Source organism: Syzygium oleosum, unplaced genomic scaffold (genome assembly GCF_021117445.2).
Source record: "Syzygium oleosum isolate NSW1041296 unplaced genomic scaffold, Sole_v2.1 Sole_v2.15, whole genome shotgun sequence".
Lineage (NCBI taxonomy): Eukaryota > Viridiplantae > Streptophyta > Magnoliopsida > Myrtales > Myrtaceae > Syzygium > Syzygium oleosum.
The window spans coordinates 7,743,173-7,762,619 of NW_026607499.1; the positions used below are offsets into that span (position 1 = coordinate 7,743,173).

At 39.7% G+C, this 19,447-nt stretch overlaps 3 protein-coding genes across 3 annotated transcripts; 1 reads left to right on the plus strand and 2 right to left on the minus strand.

The window, feature by feature from the left end:
• Window positions 1–247: 247 nt before the first annotated feature.
• On the minus strand, window positions 248–1,364 carry LOC115664556 (E3 ubiquitin-protein ligase RHA2A-like). The gene has a single exon (XM_030586478.2). It carries the CDS (start codon window positions 1,227–1,229, stop codon window positions 690–692), a length of 540 nt encoding a protein of 179 aa, XP_030442338.2. The 5' UTR covers window positions 1,230–1,364; the 3' UTR covers window positions 248–689.
• A 6,297-nt stretch (window positions 1,365–7,661) lies between these two features.
• On the minus strand, window positions 7,662–8,781 carry LOC115664264 (putative RING-H2 finger protein ATL50). The gene has a single exon (XM_030586214.2). The coding sequence runs from the start codon at window positions 8,502–8,504 to the stop codon at window positions 7,941–7,943; it is 564 nt and encodes a 187-aa protein (XP_030442074.2). The 5' UTR covers window positions 8,505–8,781; the 3' UTR covers window positions 7,662–7,940.
• A 5,636-nt stretch (window positions 8,782–14,417) lies between these two features.
• LOC115664265 (50S ribosomal protein L11, chloroplastic) lies at window positions 14,418–18,323 on the plus strand. The gene is made up of 4 exons (XM_030586216.2): window positions 14,418–14,749; window positions 14,853–15,025; window positions 15,123–15,186; window positions 17,919–18,323. Exons 1-4 carry the CDS (start codon window positions 14,509–14,511, stop codon window positions 18,125–18,127), a joined length of 687 nt encoding a protein of 228 aa, XP_030442076.1. The 5' UTR covers window positions 14,418–14,508; the 3' UTR covers window positions 18,128–18,323.
• Window positions 18,324–19,447: the final 1,124 nt, after the last annotated feature.

The following is a 19,447-nucleotide window of genomic DNA, read 5'->3' on the forward strand; positions in this document are numbered from 1 at the left end:
CGGATTGTTTCGGTTGTAATGTTGGGCATTCGTTGCTTTCCAGTGGAAATGAAAATCGACTCTTTTTCAGGCTCGATCCTGGGTTTTTGTTGGGTGCGTGCTAGGTGTTTGTTCCTTGGTCTCTTAGAATTAGGGATAAGAATGGGCTTACTATAGCGCGCTAGGTGTTTGTTCCTTGATCTCTTATCTCTTATAAGAATTTAACTTGCTAGGTGGAATGATCAGCTTGTTGCATACGACTCCTGCGAAACCATAAGAGGGCTGTCAGAAAAAGAAGAAAAAGAACAAGAACAAAAGAGATGAGTGAACATAGTACTATCCCTCTCTCAAACTCAACAGCTTCCACTTGCGATTGCCACAACTCCAGGGATAAAAATCTTTTCACAGTCCCTCTTTCTCACCTGGCATCATAAGTAATCGATGGATGTCAAGTGGAAAGAAGGGTGATTGATGTCCTTGATTCAATTACTGGGTCTTTACTCGCTAGTTGGTATTTGTACATGCCTAAACATGCCTTTTGCCACTTCTGTTTACTTGCTTTTTGGTATATGTACAGCTTGTTTTGTAGTTTTATTCATTCTGCGTTTTTCATTTGAACATGGACTTGCCTATTCCCAAGATGTTTCTCTCAGGCGAAAGGCGATCTAGATTCATCCAGCATTCATGGCCGTGTGCCAGATCCATTAGGACTAATAATACTCGTGAAAGAAGTATGCGTTCGTCCTCTCTGTGGTCCGCAGATCTCCGACACTCGATCTTTCTTCCTCGCCTTCGAAAAGTGCAGTCCTACACAGAGGGCAAGTCACATGCCCCTCGTCCACCCACCCGTCCAGGCACTCTTTGTGAAATGCGTGACGACACTTGGTCGGTTCTCTGATCTCGTGCCTCCTCTCAATCTCCTGCAGGCAGATCGCGCAAAGGGAGGCACCCTCGTCTGCGCGCAGATTCCATCTCCTCATGAAATCCCCAAACTCAACCACCGGAAGCCTCTTCTGTGCTCCCGCCAGAACACTTGCTGTTGCTGGAACTAACGAAGGGGAGGGCCAGGATGCCAAGAACTCGTGAAATCCGGTGCTGTACACGTCAAACTCTTGATCCGCCGAGACTACCTCGGAACTCGGTCTCTTGAGTATCACACTCGCGACGTGCTTCGCATAGCGGAGTAGGCTTTTCAGTATTATGAGGCTGATGGAGTTCGGCAGGCTGATGCTTCCACAAGGGAAACCCATGAAGACACAACTCAAAAAGAATGTGAGAATTGAGTGAAGTGACGAAGATCATGTAAAAATAGGAGTCTTAAACTTGGAGGGTTGTGGGGTAGCATCTTGATTGGAAGAGCAAATGGACAAACCAGATCTTATCCTCTAAAACTCCAGATTGTGCACGTATTCTCCAAAGCCATCACTGGCTGATGTATTGCTAATACAATAATTCAGTCGAAATCATGCAACGAAGCCAATAAGAGCGAGCAGATAACTGAACGAAAACGATGTCGGCCGCCTTAGTTCGTGAAAGTGAATGGTGATCGATGCGATGACCCCGATGTGCCTTTAACGAAATCTCGCTCAAGCCACGAACTTCTTCGGCGGTCGGTTCGATGTGTAAGACGTTTTTGTCCGGTCTCGCAATGCGAGGAGTTCATGTTGTTTTTTAGGGAGGTGTCTCGTGCGTGAACGATTCTGTGAATGCCATTCTGAAGAGTTTTAAAATGCTCGAGCTTTTGTCCTGGGTTAGATTTCAGGGACATAACACGTGAACATATAGTTCAATTATTGAGATCGACGTTAGTTCTTCTCAACTGGGAATTTCATTTTGATGAAGACGTCATATATATAATTAGTGGCCGTCGCATTCGCACATGCGTTGTACACAGTCCTGATTTGGTTGAGACAAAGAATGAATAGAAATGTTCGAAATTCTGAGGACTGGGGAGTTTAATCTGTAAGTATGGATATGGAAATAAGATGCTGTTCGATATGAAGTCATAAGTGTATAACATGAGAGAGAGAGAGAGTCATCACGAGGAATGAGGATGCTACTGGCGTAAATAAAGAAATTATGATTAATATCACGAAAAATTCCAAACTGGTACATATGTAATAAATATATCCTAAATTAATTTTTTGACCACCAAAAACTCCAAATCGGTACACTTGTGATAAATTTATCCTCTGTTAGTTTCCGTTAAATTTTACCGTCAAATTACTAAGTTAGATGACACGTGACAATTGACAGGTGTACCAGTTTGGGGTTTTACCCTCCATTTGTCATAAGTGTATTAGTTTGTGATTTTTCGTGGTATTAATCTAATTTAATAAAAACTAACGGGGGGTAAATTTGTCGCAAATGTATTAGTTTGGGGTTTTTGGTTGTCAAAAAATTAGTTTTTGGTAAATTTGTCAATGGTGTACCGGTTTGGAGTTTTTTGTGGTAAAAAATTAATTTGTGGTAAATATGTCATTGGTGTACTAGTTTAACGTATTTCACGGTACTAACCCAAGAAATTATTAGAAACAGATGTCTCCGTTCTTCAGGGATAATGACTAAAAAAACCCCAACTTTTAAGTCCAATATCAATTTTGCTCTAAACTTTTTTTTTTCTATAGGAAAATCCTCAACTTTCACTCTAATCCAAAATCTGCCCATGCTTTTAAAAATTACGACTAATTTCTTCAAAATTATCAACATCAGGAGTAGTTAGAGGTTTATTATTAGAACATGTGTCTTCATTAACACCCCCATCTTTGTACTGAACAACAAAAATTTCCTTATGTTAATAATCTTGAAGAAACTAGTGGCTAATTTTAGACATGTGGGAAAATTTGGGACTAGAAACGAAGATGGGGATTTTTTTTAGACAAAAAAAATTCGAAACAAAATTGAGATTGGACCTAAAGTTGAGAATTTTTTTAAGGAAATAGGCCCCATTCATCAAGTAGAACTAGCAAAAAAAAAAAAAGAGCAAAGGGTCCATTGGTTTAGATATTAAAAGAAACATTTTTGCGTATTTTCTACTTTTTCACTAAAAATTAAAAAATCGAAGAGAGATATTTAAATTTTCAAAAACTTATATAGTAAATTATGTATGATTTGATATGTCAATATTTTTATATGTTAAAAAGGCCACTGGCATTCCACCTTAAAGAAAAGTCAAGTTGCGAGATTGTCGGTAGTTGAAAAATTATAAACTATAGAGACACTCCAAAGTAGGGGTCTGCAAAACGGACCATCCGAATCGGGAATCGCCCGGACCGGACCCAACTGGATGGTTGGGTCCGGTTCCCATTTTCTAAAAGTGGAACCGGTCTTCGGGTGGTCCGGTTCCCGATTCTAGGTTTGGAACCGGACCAACCTATTTATATAACATTTGAATGTCCGTTGTGTTTAATTGTTTATTACCTTCAGCAATTTTCTATCTATTTTAGCTCGCAAGGCTGTTTGCTGCTGCAACTTAGTCTAGGCATTTTTTATGTTTGTTAAAAACAACATAAGCTTTAGAATTATCCGTGGGCATTGTTGCATCATATGATTGTGCAAAGCTGCAAGAGATCTCAGTATACTTGAGCATCTTCGTCAATGTTCGGTCCAGTTGGTAAAAATTGACAAGTTCCATTGGACCGGAGCAGGAACCCATCACCTCTACTTCAAACAGCTAAGCAGAGATTTTCATTTTATGCCTTGGATTTATAATGTATTTTCAGATGATTGGCAATCCATTTAAATAACCTGAACCCTATCGCACTAAAATGGAAATATCTATAAGGGTGCGTATGTTTTGTGGAAAATGAATGATTTAAAAAATATTTTCTTAAAAATGATCGCTTCTATCACTTACAAAAACGAATAAACAAAAAAGCTTTCCATCGTTCACGAAAATGTTTAAACATAAATTGTTATTAATAATGAAAAATTGTATGCGATGGTTACTCGAATATGGTTTCTTTCTTATCGAAAGGAAAATGCGTTTTCCCCAAGTTGAATTAGCGGGTTTTAGGGTGCGTCTGGGAGAATTCTTGCCTAATGCTTTTGTATGAATACAAATGACTTTAAATTAAAGAGTTTTCATGAGGTGCAAATAGGTTTGGTAAGCACTATTTGCTTTAGACTAAAGGCTTTTTAGTAAAGCAATTTTTTCTAAGAGAATGGAGAGGAGCGAACCATCGAATATGGTGAAATGGTGGAAGCTAATCTAGTGGAATCAATTGGAGCCGACAAAGATTAAAATATCGAAGAGGCCAAGCGAGGCAACGTCGAGAATAGAGGTCGTAAATGGGTCAAGAACCCATATATTAATCAATATCTAATTATTGTGGGTTATAAGTGGGTTGTGTTTAGTTTTAAAAATAAACTTAAACGGGTCATTAATGAGTTGTTTATTAACTTAATGGATCTTAAAGGAGTATATTCTTTTTTAAAAGAAAAGGAAAAGGAAAAAGGAAAAGAAAAAAGAAAAATAAAATAAAATAAATAATTAAAATATAATTTTTTTAAAAAAATAAAATTTTAGCGACTGTCAGCGAGCCTCACGCAACCGTAAGAACATTGGCCAAAACAAGAAAATGTAAATATTAGTGAGAGCAAAGTCGGAAGAAAAAAAAAAGCATTAACCCTTGAATAGCATTCTTGAAATGCAAATGTTGGGTCAGAGTTGCATTGGGCTTCTGACATTTGTAAATGCTAACTTAGGCTCAAAAACCTTTGTATCGAACACCTCAACTTTGGTGTAAGGGCCTTATAGGCCCAAATTTTCGTTGGAAAAGTTAAATCAAATATACTCTTATTTATCCAATCACCAAAAAATAGAAACTCCTTGAAAATTTTGAAAACATTTTTGTCGAAGAGAGTTTTAGCTGACCCGCAATGCCATGATGGGGAAATTATATCAATGACTGATGGAACCGTGGTCAAGTCCTTCCTAAAGGCCATGATGTTAAAAAATCTAGGTAACCACAGATATTTTCTAGACAATATAGGTTGGTGGGGGAGCGAAACTTTGGTTGCTTCCCACCACTAGTCTATTCGTATGATGGTCCCTAAGTTTCGTATGCCTTGAAATGACTAAAAAGCATAAAAAGAAATAAAAACGATTGCCTTGTGAGTTGTCAAAAGCAGGTCGGCTGCAAAGCAGAGAGTGGATTTAACGAATGGTGCTACTTTTCATAAACGGAAAATAACTCGATATGCACGTTACTTTTCAAAAAAATTTGAAAAAAAATGAATGGTGGACCAAACATTTTAGACTTCGAGGTTTTCGGAAATGTGAAGTCCAAGTTGGTTTATCATCACAAGCAAACATTTGCTTCGTATGCATCGCTCTTATTGACCCGTTGGCCAAGAACTCTTCATGTAATTCCAAAAGTTTCACCCCCATTTTAAATAGATTAATGATGGAGCCATAGAGATTGATATATAAAATTAACTCATAGAATAATACAGCATGATACGATTAATTAAATCAAACCAGTCACATTTCAACATAAGGAGTGGGGATGCAAATAAAAAAACCGGAATCCCAAAAATCCGAATTGGCCGGGCCGGACATGGCCCTTTGGCCTATGAGCAGGTTTTATGTTAGTGATTAGGGGCCGAGTTCTTACCCTGCCCAAAATATATGATAATTTTATTTATGTACTTTTTGCAGCAAAAAAAATATGACAAAACGTTCGACCGTTTTCATTTCAAAGTAGAACTATATTTAATTCTTCAATTGAACTTACTATTCGACAAAAATATCGGGAGTAGAAAAAACAAAGGATGCGAGTTTGAAAAAGGCGGCCCAAACCATGTCGAGAAAGTGGATTTTAGGACCCATCTAATCTACCACTTTGTTACGGGGGATATGGCTCATTAAGTAGAGCTCTGCTCCTCCCATGCCCGCCGCCTCCCGGCTGTCTTAGAGGGGAAGATTAGCAAATCGGAATAGCATCTTGTTCTCTTTGTGAGCCAAGCCAAAAATCCCCTCTAGAGCCAAGTACACCCGACCCGTTTGCACCCTTAATAATTTGGAGATTAGCACCAAAACCATAACTTTTCATACATTTTCTTGCGCAATGATTGATTTTCTCCCTGTGAATGAACAGAAAGGCCGTCCACATTCATCAAAAAGGTCATTTGGTATATCAAGTTTATTCTTTCCTCTTAGCATATCATTATTCAAGTTAGAGGAAGGTAGCTGTTAGATGCTTATCTAAAACTAAACATACTCATCCACAACTCATAGAGAATTCCTCAAGTTGATCATCAAGACAGGGAAGTTGGGAATCACATAGGTCGATCACCAATAAAACTTATCTTTCTCAATTGCCAGCACCAAAATCGATTTGGTATAAATGGTCAACCCCTAAAATATATGCTCCGAAAATAATTGGAAGCGCCAGATTGTCATGCGTCCCCTAACGATGGTCATTAGTGCATTGCACGGCCATCGGCTCTTTGTCGTGGCTTAACTCTCATAGAAAATTGTCCTTTGAGATTTCCAAGAGGGCCAGGCAGGAACATTGTACGATCGATAACATATATATATAGCTCTCAGCTGCAAGTACACTTCAAGTTATATATACATCTTGAAGCTTACTTTGGATCTCTTATATTTTCTAGATAGCCCTAGGATGAGTTTAACTTCAAATGCATCGACCTAGACATAAGTCACATCGAAATTCTTATAGAAAGTTTGATCGAAACTACGAAAGAACTTATAAATGGGATTTTTCTTTTTGTCATCTATGGCTAAGTAGGGCCGGACGACCAAACCCTACCGCACACGGACAGCAAGCAGGAGTTGCGGCGGCTCATCAGCTATGGCTGACAAGGATGGTTAGAAGTTCAATTCAGTGAATGATGCCAATGATTGAGACGCATCAGTTTCAACATAGTCGCTAAACAATGTAAGTTGTATGGGCGCTCTGCTAATTTACCACACGGACTTCTCGAATAAACAAGTCCTTCATCATGGAATGGACACGCATGCACCATCAAGAAAGACAAGGAGCCATGACTAGTAATTTGGTAACTCGGGAGACAATCAAACATGTCCACGAGTATGTGTTGTTCAATGCCAAACAGTAACAGAGAATATAAGAGAGTGTCATGATCTAAGCTGCTCAGCTGCATTTCAATACTTTGTTAGATTAGCCGCTCTTTCCCAAAAATCGAAATTTTGAAGCAATGGACCAACACTACATGTTCATCAAAGCTCAAACTTTTCGTATCTTGATACGCGACTCGATAAGATAAACTTCGTGCAACATAAATAAAGAATCTCAACGAGGGTTTCTTGGGAAAGTTGGAGAACGATGATCAGCGCAGTTATCATCTCTAGACGTTGTGCTACACCCCTCATAAAATTTTTGGTTTACATCACTTGATATAGTTTGCCAGACATATAAGTTTTACCATCACTTGAACTGTGTCAATGGTTTGTCAATGGCTGTGGACCAGTGAGTTCGCCCACAACCCCGCCGCCTGTTACCACCAGAGCACTTGCCTAGTGGCCGTTGACAAAGCCACTGCTTTTCTTGGCTTTCTTTTGAATCGTCCATGAGCACTTTCCCCCAAGGATGTATCCGCGCCCTTGCATCGACATGGAGAAAAAGAGAGAGATCCAAGAAGAAGGAGATGGAGTTGCAGAAATGCGCAGAGAGAGAGAGAGAGAGAGAGAGAGAGAGAGAAATTTGATTAGTTCAAATTACAAATCTGCAAGCCACACAGATCACTCCGAAGAGGGCTTCGAGCTTGTCTTGCAATAACTGATGCACAGTTAAAACTACCCTCTCGCTCACACTACATGCGGTTTCTGTGAATCCGCAAGTACTTGTCCTAAATCCAATGGAATCCCGTCCCCGTGAATTAATGTACAACCTCAACCAACCCCCCCCCCACATGCTTAATCGGAGCAAGCGAGTTCTCATAAATGAGTCAACTCGATCCCATCTCCTTCTTCTTCAGTCGCAAGCTTCTGCTGTTATTCTTCGCCTCGGGGTTGCTGCAGGGAAGAGCAAGCACCGGCAGAGAGGGCACGTCACCTGGTTCTCCTCGACCCACCGGTCCAAGCACACCCTGTGGAAAACGTGGCTGCAGTTGAGCAGCTCTCGCACCTCGTGTTTCCCCTCGACCCCGCTCAAGCACACCGCGCACGTCTTCTCTCGGCATTGATCGCCTCCCCCTCCTCCTTCTCCATCACCTTCGGGCAATGCTCTGCTCTTGGCGAGGAGCTCCCCAAACTCGAGGACCGGCACTTTGTCCTTGAACCGGGACGCGAGGATGTGGACGGGGACGAGGGCCGGCGTCGAGCCGTCCATCACGAGGACGGAGTTGTTGGACAGGTCCAGCGAGTGCGGTTCATGTTCTTCCTCCTCGTGCTCTCGTTGTCGAAATCTGATCAGGCCCAGATGGGCGAGGGAAGAGATCAGCATGATCTTGGCATGGAACAGAGCGTTCTTCAGGAACTTGAGGGTCATCCACCTGGGGTCGATCCTCATGCCCAGGCAAGTGAAAGCCGCATCCATTTCAGAAACAGAGAGGGGGGTAGAGACAGAGAAAGAAGAAGAAGAAGATGGAGAACAGCACAGGAAATGGAGGGGAGAGAGAGAGATGGATTGATGGAGCTTTTTTTAAAAAGGGAAAAGGGTCTAGAAGGTCTTTCGGAATGGTGATGGTTGTGGGGCATGGGAATACGAAGTACGTTGGGGTTAAAAAACCAATAAAGCTGGAATCTTTTCACTCGAGTAATCTCGTTAGTGCCGGACAAGGAAAACAGAGAAAGACAGCGGACACAGACCCACAAAGCAAAGCAGGGGAGGGGCTGTCATTTGTCGTGATTTCTCTGGTTCTTGTCTCTCGCCCCCCTCTCCGTTTCTCGAGATCAGTTAAAGTAAATCTTGGACTCATGCGTGCTCGTGAGCAAGCAATTGCGCCGGCGGGGACCATTGGGTTTCTAGATGAATTGATGTGTTGGACTCAATGTACGGTCGTAGTTAATCGTGATTAGCGGTTAAAATTTTATATCAATCGAATACAATGATCAGCTTGTTGCTATATTACTTCGGTCGATGAAATCATGAAGTACTTTCACGTGGTTCCTAGTATAAGTTCATCTTCCTGGAGGCTTTGAGCGCAACTAACGGTCCGTTCGAACCATCAAAGCTAACTAGTAGAGAAGTTCACTCTGGATAAGGTTGGGCGAAGCATTTCGATCATTTTATGAAAAAAAATTTCATACTTTTCGAAGGATACTTCAGCGAGTATTTTCGAGATACATGTTAAACACGTTTGATATAAGCGTATGAACAGTAATTTTTTAGGCTCAACATCCAATCTAACCGTACTCGCCTATTTATAATATACAATTTGTAGCATTTAGTTGATCGAGCCTTTTTCTCTCCTGTTGGGGTGTGTGTGTGTGTGTGTGTGTGTGTGTGTGTGTGTGGGGGGTGGGTGGGGTGTGGTTTGCTTCTTGGGCCTTTAAATCTCGAGAGGCGTGAAAGACTAATAGGGTAATAGGCATGATTTGGGCAACTATCTCATATTAAGGGTGCGCATGGAATGCATTCCGGAATAAAAATTCTGTTCCGGAATGCAACAGAATGGCTTTGTTAAAAAATTTCCGAAATGCATTCTGGAGCGATTTTTGTATTCTGGAATAAAAATGCGTTTGTTAAAAATACTTGATTCCGAATCGCATTCGATTCCGTAATGCATTTTGATTCGGAATGAGTTTTTGGCAAGAAAAGAGAAGCTACTTTTTGTAGCTTCTTGATTCCGAAATGCATTATCCCTATTTTCTCACAATTTTTTTTCAAAAAATGCATAAAAATTGAAAATTTCTAGAAAAATTCATAAAAATTTCTAGAAAATAAAAAAAAGTCAGATTTCGGGGAAATATGAAATTTGGTGAATTTTTTTTTTAAATAAAAAAAATCAAAAATTTCAAAACTTCGCAGAATAGCTTAAAATACATGTGGCCACCCACTTTGAGTGAAATTTAAATTTTTTGAGGCGCCCAAAAAAAATCAAAAATTTCAAAACTTCACAAAATGGCTTAAAATACCTGTGGCCACCTACTTTGAGTGAAATTTAAATTTTTTGATGTGCCCAAAAAAAAGAAATTTTTTTTTTCAAAACTTCACAAAATGTCTTAAAATACCTGTGGCCACCCACTTTGAGTGAAATTTAAATTTTTTGAGGTGCCCAAAAAAATAAAAAAAAATAAAAAATTTCAAAACTTCACAGAATGGCTTAGAATATTTGTAGCCACCCACTTTGAGTAAAATTTAAATTTTTTGAGGTTCCCAAAAAAATAAAAAAAATTCAAAACTTCACAAAATGGCTTAGAATACCTGTGGCCACCCACTTTGAGTGAAATTTAAATTTTTTTTAGGTGCCCAAAAAAAATAAAAAAAAATCAAAAGTTTCAAAACTTTACAGAATGGCTTATAATACATGTGGCCACCCACTTTGAGTAAAATTTAAATTTTTTTAGGTGCAAAAAAAAATCAACAAATCAAAACAGATTTCTGTTGCAGAAATCAATTTCTGGAGCAGAATTAGTCATGTTTTACCAAACAGATTTCTCCTCCAGAAATCAATTTCTGGCAAGAATTTGATTTCTGGAGCAGAATGGTTACCATTCGCACCCTAAACGACCTAGCCCTTCTTGGCTTTGGCAAGTGCCGGCTTGGCTCGACTTGCACACTATGATATATATTTTAGGCTACGGGGATGCCTATGCAATACAACAAGCTCGATGTTCGAACTCGTCCTTATCCAAGTTCGTTCGACGATCCATCTAATCTCAACCATTGGGTCTTAAATACCATGTCAAGAGAGGTTTTTATTTCCTTTTCTATCTTCTAACTCACACATCAGGATGGTTATTATAAGTTAAACCTTATGCATTATCGCTTTGAAATGTTCAAAAGTCAACAATGAACTTCAAAAGATTCAAGAGCATATAAACCGAACAGCTTGATACGTATTACGCAAGCTTAATCCACGACACAGGAGCAGATCTGGTCACAAACGAGGGTGTCCTTGGAAATCGTAATCGTACCATACTTATCGCATTAAATTAAGGGAAAATGACATAAACAGTTCCTAAACTTTGGCCTAATGTGCAATATGGTCCATGAATTTTTAATTTGTTCAACGTGGTTCTTGAACTTTAACCCAATATACAATGTGATCCCTGAACTTTTGCTACATTGAACATTTTCATATAGTTTAGAGACTAAATGGAACATGTTCTAAATGTTCAAGGACCACATTGAACAAATTAAAAATTCAGGGACAACCGAACATTAAGTTAAAGTTTAGGGACTACATTGAATGAATTAAAAGTTCAAGGATCACACTTCACATTGAACCAAAGTTCAGGGACTGCTTGTGTAAATAATTACCGTGTTATTGTGCCTAAACATTATAATATGTCGGTCGACTCCAATAATTTAATTATGTATTAAGCCCTACGCAGGTCAACTTGTGTAGATCTGTATGCACTGTACAAATCTCGAGATGCGTGAAGGGCTAATAGGCATGATTTGGGCAACTATCTCATTTTAAAAGACCTAGCCCTTCTCGGCTTTGGCAAGTGCCAGCTTGGCTCGACTTGCACACTATGATATATATTTTAGGCTACGGGGGTGCCTGTGCAATACAACAAGCTGGATGTTCGAACTCGTCCTTATCCAAGTTAGTTCGACAACCCATCTAATCTCAACCATTGGGTCTTAAATACCATGTCAAGAGAGGTTTTTATTTCCTTTTCTATCTTCTAACTCACACATCAGGATGGTTATTATAAGTTAGACCTTATGCATTATCGCTTTGAAATGTTCAAAAGTCAACAATGAACTTCAAAAGATTCAAGAGCATATAAACTGAACAGTTTGATCCGTATTACGCAAGCTTAATCCACGACACAGGAGTAGATCTGGTCACAAATGAGGGGGTCCTTGGCAATCATAATCGTACCATACTTATCGCATTAAATTAAGGGAAAATGACATAAACAGTTCCTGAAGTTTGGCCCAATGTGCAATATGGTTCCTGAACTTTTAATTTGTTCAATATGGTTCTTGAACTTTAACCCAATATGCAATGTGATCTCTGAACTTTTGCTACATTGAACATTTTCATATAGTTCAGGGACTACATGGAACATGTTCTAAATATTCAAGGACCATATTAAACAAATTAAAAATTCAGGGACAACCGAACATTAAGTTAAAGTTTAGGGACTACATTGAACAAATTAAAAGTTCAGGGACCACACTTCACATTGAACCAAAGTTCAGGAATTATTTGTGTCAATAATTACCGTGTTATTGTGCCTAAACATTATAATATGTCGGTCGACTCCAATAATTTAATTATGTATCAAGCACTAGCCAGGTCAGCTTGTGTAGACCTTGATGCACTGTACAAACCACTATCCTCGGTCCAATAATTCAGGCATTTCTTTTAGGGAACTATAAAAAAAAACTATCCTGATTTTTTTTGTACCCTAATCAACTTGCATCCTCAAAATCGGCAAAAAAAAAACTATATAGATATAATATGTGAGTTTTGGGAAATTTCACGCGTTGGACCATCGCCAGGCATGTTCATTTACTATAATTAAGTAGCTTTTGATGGACACGACTTTCTCCAAGTTGATAATTTTAAATTTTAAATTTACCCCCCAAGTTATTGTTAAAGTGAGAGATTTGAGGAGGGGTCTCTCCCAAAATTGAATATTTTTAATTTTCTTGTAGCTTCCCTAAGCTCTACTTCATTCTTAACTTCCACCTTTCGGTTTGTGTACTTATTTTGTGTTTTTTTATTATTTTTTTCACTGACATACCAATTAGGTACATATTTTTACTAGAGCCACTGATCACGTGGGCGTAGCGTGTAGCGTGCGTTATAAGTCTTTTTCTTTTGGTTCAAACTAGATATTTCATTACAGGTGTGTCGTCCTTATGATAATGTTTAAGGGTGTAAATAATTTTGAAGACCCATTGTACAGTTAATGCTGCTAGAGAGGATCGACGACCCTCCTTTGGAGGTGGCAGAAGAGCGCCGTCCCTTGTCCATTCGTTTCTTATGTTTTCAATCTTGGATTAATATCACGAAAAATCCAAAATCGGTACACCTGTGATAAATTTACCATAAATTAATTTTTTGACCACCAAAAACCCCAAACTGGTATATTTGTGACAAATTTACCTTCCGTTAAATTGGATTAATACCACGAAAAACTACAAACCGGTACCCCTGTGACAAACGGAGGGTAAAACCCCAAACGGGTACAGCCGTCAATTGTCACGTGTCATCCAATTTAGCAATTTGACAGTAAAATTTAACGGAAACTAACATAAGATAAAATTGTCACAGGTGTACTAGTTTGGGGTTAGTTTGAGGGTAAACTTGTCACGGTGTACCGATTTGGAGTTTTTCGTGGTGTTAACCCTTCTTATATCTTTTGATTTTTCAAATCTTTTGGAATATTTTACACATATGATGCAGCATCCATTTAACCACCGTCTTAGTATCTTGTCACCGTCACATTAATATTTTGTTGAAAATTTGGCCACGTCCCAATTAAATTGCATCATTTGCCCAAACAAAAACGACAGTGAAGATGAATAAATTCGGCTATTGGAGTCAAAATTATATCTAACCCGCGGTGATTCCACGTTAAGAATGAACTAATAAATTTTTATTTTATTTTTCGGCTTAAAGAGAAGGTCTGCGACCTAAATGGGTCCTCATTGCCCATTGTAACGCAGCCCATCTGTAGGCCCATCTTCAGGCACATGGAACAGTCCACCCGCATCGAAAATAATTTTATACGAATTGAGTAACCGTCACATAAAATACTTTTTCCTATTTCTTATTTGATGACTCGAAGTAGTGTGATTTTCTATCCTTTTCATTTTCCCATAACAAAAATAAATCCTATTTAAGATTTTTAGCACTCTAAATGATTTTTTTTCTTTTGACAAAAAAAAAGTTATGTTTCTTCCGTACGGATCTTCGTGTAATTCACTAACATATATTTTTTTTGCAAAGGAAAACGCTTCTGTGAATCACATGATTGGTGTGCAAAGTCTATTCCACCATACCAATTCCCGCCTCGATGGACTCGGCTTTTGGAGCCGAGGACCTAGGCACAACCATTAAGGTCCTAGGCCAGGCCGCCAAGAACCCGGGCATGAGCATCGAGGTTCCTGTGTGCAAGCCAATGTCTATGAAAAGATTATCTGTTCAATTAATTTCCTAAGTGATGGAAAATGATTATATTTTTCGCGAAATAATTAGAGTGTTAATGAAATAGACTCCCTCAAAAGAAGGAAATAGAAGAGCAGCGTGTAAAAATCTCAGTTTGTGCCCGTGTGACGACGTCGTCCGATCTTCCACATTTCGAAGCTTCAAAACTTCGAAGCAGCGAGCGTACTACTGGATAGGAGGATATCGTTTCCTTCGCCTTCGCTCTGTTTCGCTCGGGAACTTCTCTGCAAGCGACTGGCCATGGCGTCTTCGATCTCGACGTGCCACAGCCTCTCGCCCTCCCAATTCTCTGCCAACAACCGAGTTCCTCACCGACCCACTTCCTTCTTGCCCTCGCCCACCACCAATTTGTCCTCAAAATCGAACCTTCTTTCCCTTCGGTCCTTGAACACGACGCGCCCCCCGCTTCACGCTCCGACCAGGAAGTCCCTCTCCGTCGTCGCCATGGCTCCTCCTAAGCCCGGCGGCAAAGCCAAGAAAGGTACGCCCTCGGTCTTGTTTCCAAATTGCGGCGCTTTATGTTCCGTTCTTGTTTTTTTGACGGATATTTATTTGTGCGTGCTTTGTGCTTGTTGAATTTGCAGTGGTTGGGTTGATAAAGCTCGCGCTAGAAGCTGGGAAAGCAACTCCGGCGCCTCCTGTGGGGCCCGCGCTCGGTGCCAAGGGTGTCAACATAATGGCCTTCTGCAAAGATTACAATGCCAAGACCGCCGATAAAGCCGGTTATGTTATTCCCGTGGAAATCACTGTTTACGACGTGAGTTTCTTGGGGTCTGTGGCACGTCATTGCCCGTATGGCGAACTATATGTAGTTCGCTGATATAATGTGTAAGGTGCCTGTGATTTCTTTGCAGGATAAGAGTTTCACTTTCGTTTTGAAGACCCCTCCAGCTTCAGTTCTGCTACTTAAGGCTGCAGGTATCATGGGCACCAAGTGTTTGATTTTATTTCCCTTCCGCCAGCCTCTTTGCGCTCCGATTTCTTCTTGTGCCCTCTGCTTGCTTTATCGGATATCATTTTTTGTCACCAACACATGTAGGATCTTAACAAACTCAGTGCCGGTATAATGTTCATGAAATTTTGTAAAGCAAAATTAACTTCCAGCATGAATATTTGATCGTTGGTTTTGGTTTGCTTTGGTGGTAGTGTCGATGGCGGGCGCTGGATTTGGGTTTGAGGGGATGAAAAATTGTGCTTAGAATTTTCTTAGGAAAAATGGGCACGAGGAATTGAGAAAGCAGTTTTCAGCAGATATCAAGTAGTTGGGGTCTGTTTCTCTTGTTGCATATTAATACAAACTGGAAGATCCAATTTTGAAGTCCATGTGATTGATAGTGGAGTAGTACAGTTAAGGGTTCTTAAGGATCCATTTCAGTTTGACCTTTTTATTGAACATCGTAAGTCACTCATGAAAGCATGTGTCCTACATCTTCCAGTATTGCAAGCGTGATATGCTTATTCGGCTATTCCTGGTAATCGATCCTACTTAAAGATTTGGCATGATGAATTGACGACAACTAATTTTGTTCCCAGAATGACAAAAAAACAAGGGGGAAGTTTGACCATGAACACCTTATGAGGGAAACCTGCACTTATGGACCAATTTAAGATGCAAATGCTAATACTGATGTCATTTGTGCTATGATCTGTAAGGTGCGAGATTAAGTTTGGTAAATACTTTGATTTCCCTGTTATGTCGTATGAATTACGCTAAGGTGCAAAAAAAATACATGTATGTTGATTGTCACGATCCAGAGTCTACGAAAGCAAATTGGAGACATTGAAATCTCGCTTCTTTATTTATCGGGAAGTGCAGAAAAGCCTTATAAGTCGCCTGTTTCCGACAGAAAAGTCAAAGTAAAGTAAACTAAAAAGGGAGAGGAGAATCTCCTTTTATAGGTTGGAAGAATTCTAAATGATACTATTAGAGCAAGTTTAATATATTCTTTTGCCAAAGTTTGAGGCATATCTAAGAGCAAATTTACCAACAGCGGCTAAATTGATAACCTCGTCAAGCCATATTTGTAAGTCTAGTTTTGAATTTAGGTCTTGAATCTCTTCATCGTTCAGTCAGCTAGCTGGTTGAAGAAATTTAAATTGTTCTTCTTTACTATAGAGTTGACTAGAGGGTACTGTGATTCTTTCACTTCTCTTCCTAGCATCCAGGACTGATAGATGTTGAACTATGACGATAGAGGTGGCTTAGTTATATTGCTTGCAAAGCTTGGGTCCCTTTAAGGTTTTCGTCTACCTGTGACCAGTTGTGTCTCACGTAAATGTTCTGAATGTAACCAGTTTCAGGTTTTTGTTCCCCATGGTTTGTGAAAAGCTACACGTTTTTCTCCCAAATAAGTTATTTGAAAATTCTGGGAGCTCTTTCCTGCCAACAGCTTGGCATGGTTTTGAGGACATTGCATAAAATTGATCTCGAGACACTTTGTAGCTTCTATATTTTTCTTTGATAGTGCTTTCTTTCTTAGTGGCTTCGGATTTCTGTTTTGCCAATGCATTCTACGGAAACATACCAAAATTGTGACAGAAAGAACCTTGTATCAAAACTTTGATTAGTTTAATGTCACAGTGAAGGGTACATTTAGATAATTTAGATTTGTGTGCAGCAATGGAAATTCAAATGAGTGGACTTCTGCTTGTTTCAGTCTGGAGAACTTCTGACAGATGCAGAAACTAGATTAGCTCTTGTCATCCATTAAGTTGAGTGAATGTGGGTGGTAGTCTTTGTGAAATGAGGAGATTATTTCTTGTAGTGAATTTTCGTGTCCTTTATCTTTTGGTTAGCAAAGGTCGTAAGTTCCTTCCATATTCTAATTTGCCTTTTTAATGGTAGAATCTATATAGCGGTGGTTAAGCGCTTGCATGGAGTTAATACTTTTCTACAGAGCAAAAACTCTGACATACGTATACCATATGTTGTTCTAGTCGGTTCACATATTTAGTATAGGCAAGAAAAGCTATAACCTTTGGAAGGTCTGTGAGTTTGTCATTAGGCAGCATGCTGGGGCGACCTAATGCAAAGCACCTCAGCAAAGCACGTGCTGGCGCACACATTCAGAAATTTAGTATTGGATGCTTGACTGTTTTCTGAAGATTGTTGGGTTTGAGCTCTCACTTTGAGAGTGGCGTGTGTTTGTAACATGTTCAAGGACCGATTTGTATGGCAGTGATGACAAAACGCGAGCCTATCCTTTTGGCCTAGGAGAAAAAAATGGGTTCACGTATTCGTTTTGCTGCAATTTCTTGTAGAAATTCCGTCACTATCATGGAGATAAAAAGTTTCTAATGGTTCTTTGGAATGAACTCGATCGTGCAATCTGCTTGTCTCAGCACAAGATCAGGATTGGCTCTACTCTTACACGAGCACACCTTTACGAAATTACTGTGTGAGAATCAGCGGCGCATTCTTACTTTACTAGAACCTTAATAAATATCCTGGTCATTCAGAAAAATGCTGAAAGTTTAACTTTAGGGAGGGTGATTATCGTGGTTTTGATCCTGTGAATCCTGTTTGTGTCCATGAATGAATCGATAGTCCTCATGCTAGTAATTACATAACTAGAGCCCTTTCATTTCTTAATGAATTGCAAATAATGGTCCGAAATTTCCGGCTTTTACTGACCTAGGTGATAATGCAGGTGTGGAGAAAGGTTCGAAGGACCCACAGATGGAGAAAGTCGGGAAGATCACAATTGACCAACTGCGTGCGATCGCTACGGAGAAGTTGCCAGACTTGAATTGCACGACCATAGAATCGGCGATGAGAGTAATAGCAGGAACGGCAGCTAATATGGGTATCGATATCGACCCGCCTGTTCTTGAGCCCAAAAAGAAAGTACTTGTGTAGCCCCGTCAATTCTCTGTTGCTATAAGTTTGGCTTCATGGCGATTAGAGCTGAGCATTTCATAATTTTCCAAAATCCTGCCCTCGGTGAATGTTTGTAACTCAATTTTTTTGTTGGCAAGAGAAGTATAGCTTAGCGAAATGGTGTAGATTCAACTATGTAAATCGTCTTGTTCATCAACAGTTTAAATGCTGATAATGGTGCTTGTCCGGGTGTGCGTTCTTCTCAAGTGAAAGAAGAGCACAAATAGAAATAGTCGTTTCAAAGTCACAGGGAACATAATCGAATAGAACATGTACATTCTGAGTTAGAAGTTGGTGTGGTTGCAGACTTGCAGTGTGGCTGCACTCCATCGCCCGATCGCTGCTTCGCGGCGAATGCTCCATCCCAGACTTTGCCCTTCCAAACTTTGTGAAATTCTATTCGAATTAAAATGTTCATCATTGTAAGTAATTTAGATGATTTGAAAGCATATTAGTGGCCAAGCATGAAGAAAAAGCCGTGATTCCAAACCCGAACATGTCCAAATCTGTTCATTTGGAAAAAGTAACAGGTTTCGGATAGGCCAAACCTGACCCCATTGATTGGCCAGATATTGTGTCGAAGCTCGTCTACACACGGACAGGCTGTGCTGGCCTGCCCCACGAAGCCCGTGAACAAATTTATTCGTTTGGTAAAGTATTTGTTAACGAACTTTTGGCACGAACTACAAAGAAAAACATTGAAAACCTACGGTTCACATGTGTCTTGGCTTATTTAACTTTTTATTGAGCAATTTTGACGGATATATCTACACTCATCTGCTCTCTCTTTTGTTCACGTGTTGTCCCAACTTGATCGAGCATCTTGTGTCACGTTGCTTCGTGAAATGCTTGTTCGAAAACTTTTGACATAAAGATTAAACCTAAATTGTGTCCATTCTATCCATCTAGACCATTAGATCCCGTGGCCCTTCATCCAAAAGAATTGAGCGCATGCACTCCTACGCATACATTAAACTATGAACAACTCATTCTCAATCTCTCTTCGACCAAAAAAAAATTCTCGATCTCTAGGGAATTTTTCACTATACTCCTCGAAAACACACTCCTCCCCTGCTCGATTGTATTGAAGGCTTGTCGTCTCCATAGCATATGGATATCTTGAGCTCTACATGTCCTCCCAAACATAGTTTATCACTCTCAGCAAACAAAGGAGGCAACAACCATGATAACAGCTCTCTTCTAGATCAAAGGAAGCAGTTTTGTGGTTCTCATATATTCGAAGACCCAAGTAGGGTGCCTTTGTTTCGGCTTTTGGGGGAAAACTTTTGGGAAGTTGCA

Excerpts from the sequence above, each read along its gene's own strand:
- LOC115664556 (XM_030586478.2), bottom strand. The coding sequence starts at position 1,229 with ATGGGTTTCCCTTGTGGAAGCATCAGCCTGCCGAACTCCATCAGCCTC.
- LOC115664264 (XM_030586214.2), bottom strand. The coding sequence starts at position 8,504 with ATGGATGCGGCTTTCACTTGCCTGGGCATGAGGATCGACCCCAGGTGG.
- LOC115664265 (XM_030586216.2), top strand. The coding sequence starts at position 14,509 with ATGGCGTCTTCGATCTCGACGTGCCACAGCCTCTCGCCCTCCCAATTC. Across the intron at positions 14,750-14,852 it reads CGGCGGCAAAGCCAAGAAAG|TGGTTGGGTTGATAAAGCTC; the intron begins GTACGCCCTCGG and ends TTGAATTTGCAG. Across the intron at positions 15,187-17,918 it reads TCTGCTACTTAAGGCTGCAG|GTGTGGAGAAAGGTTCGAAG; the intron begins GTATCATGGGCA and ends GTGATAATGCAG.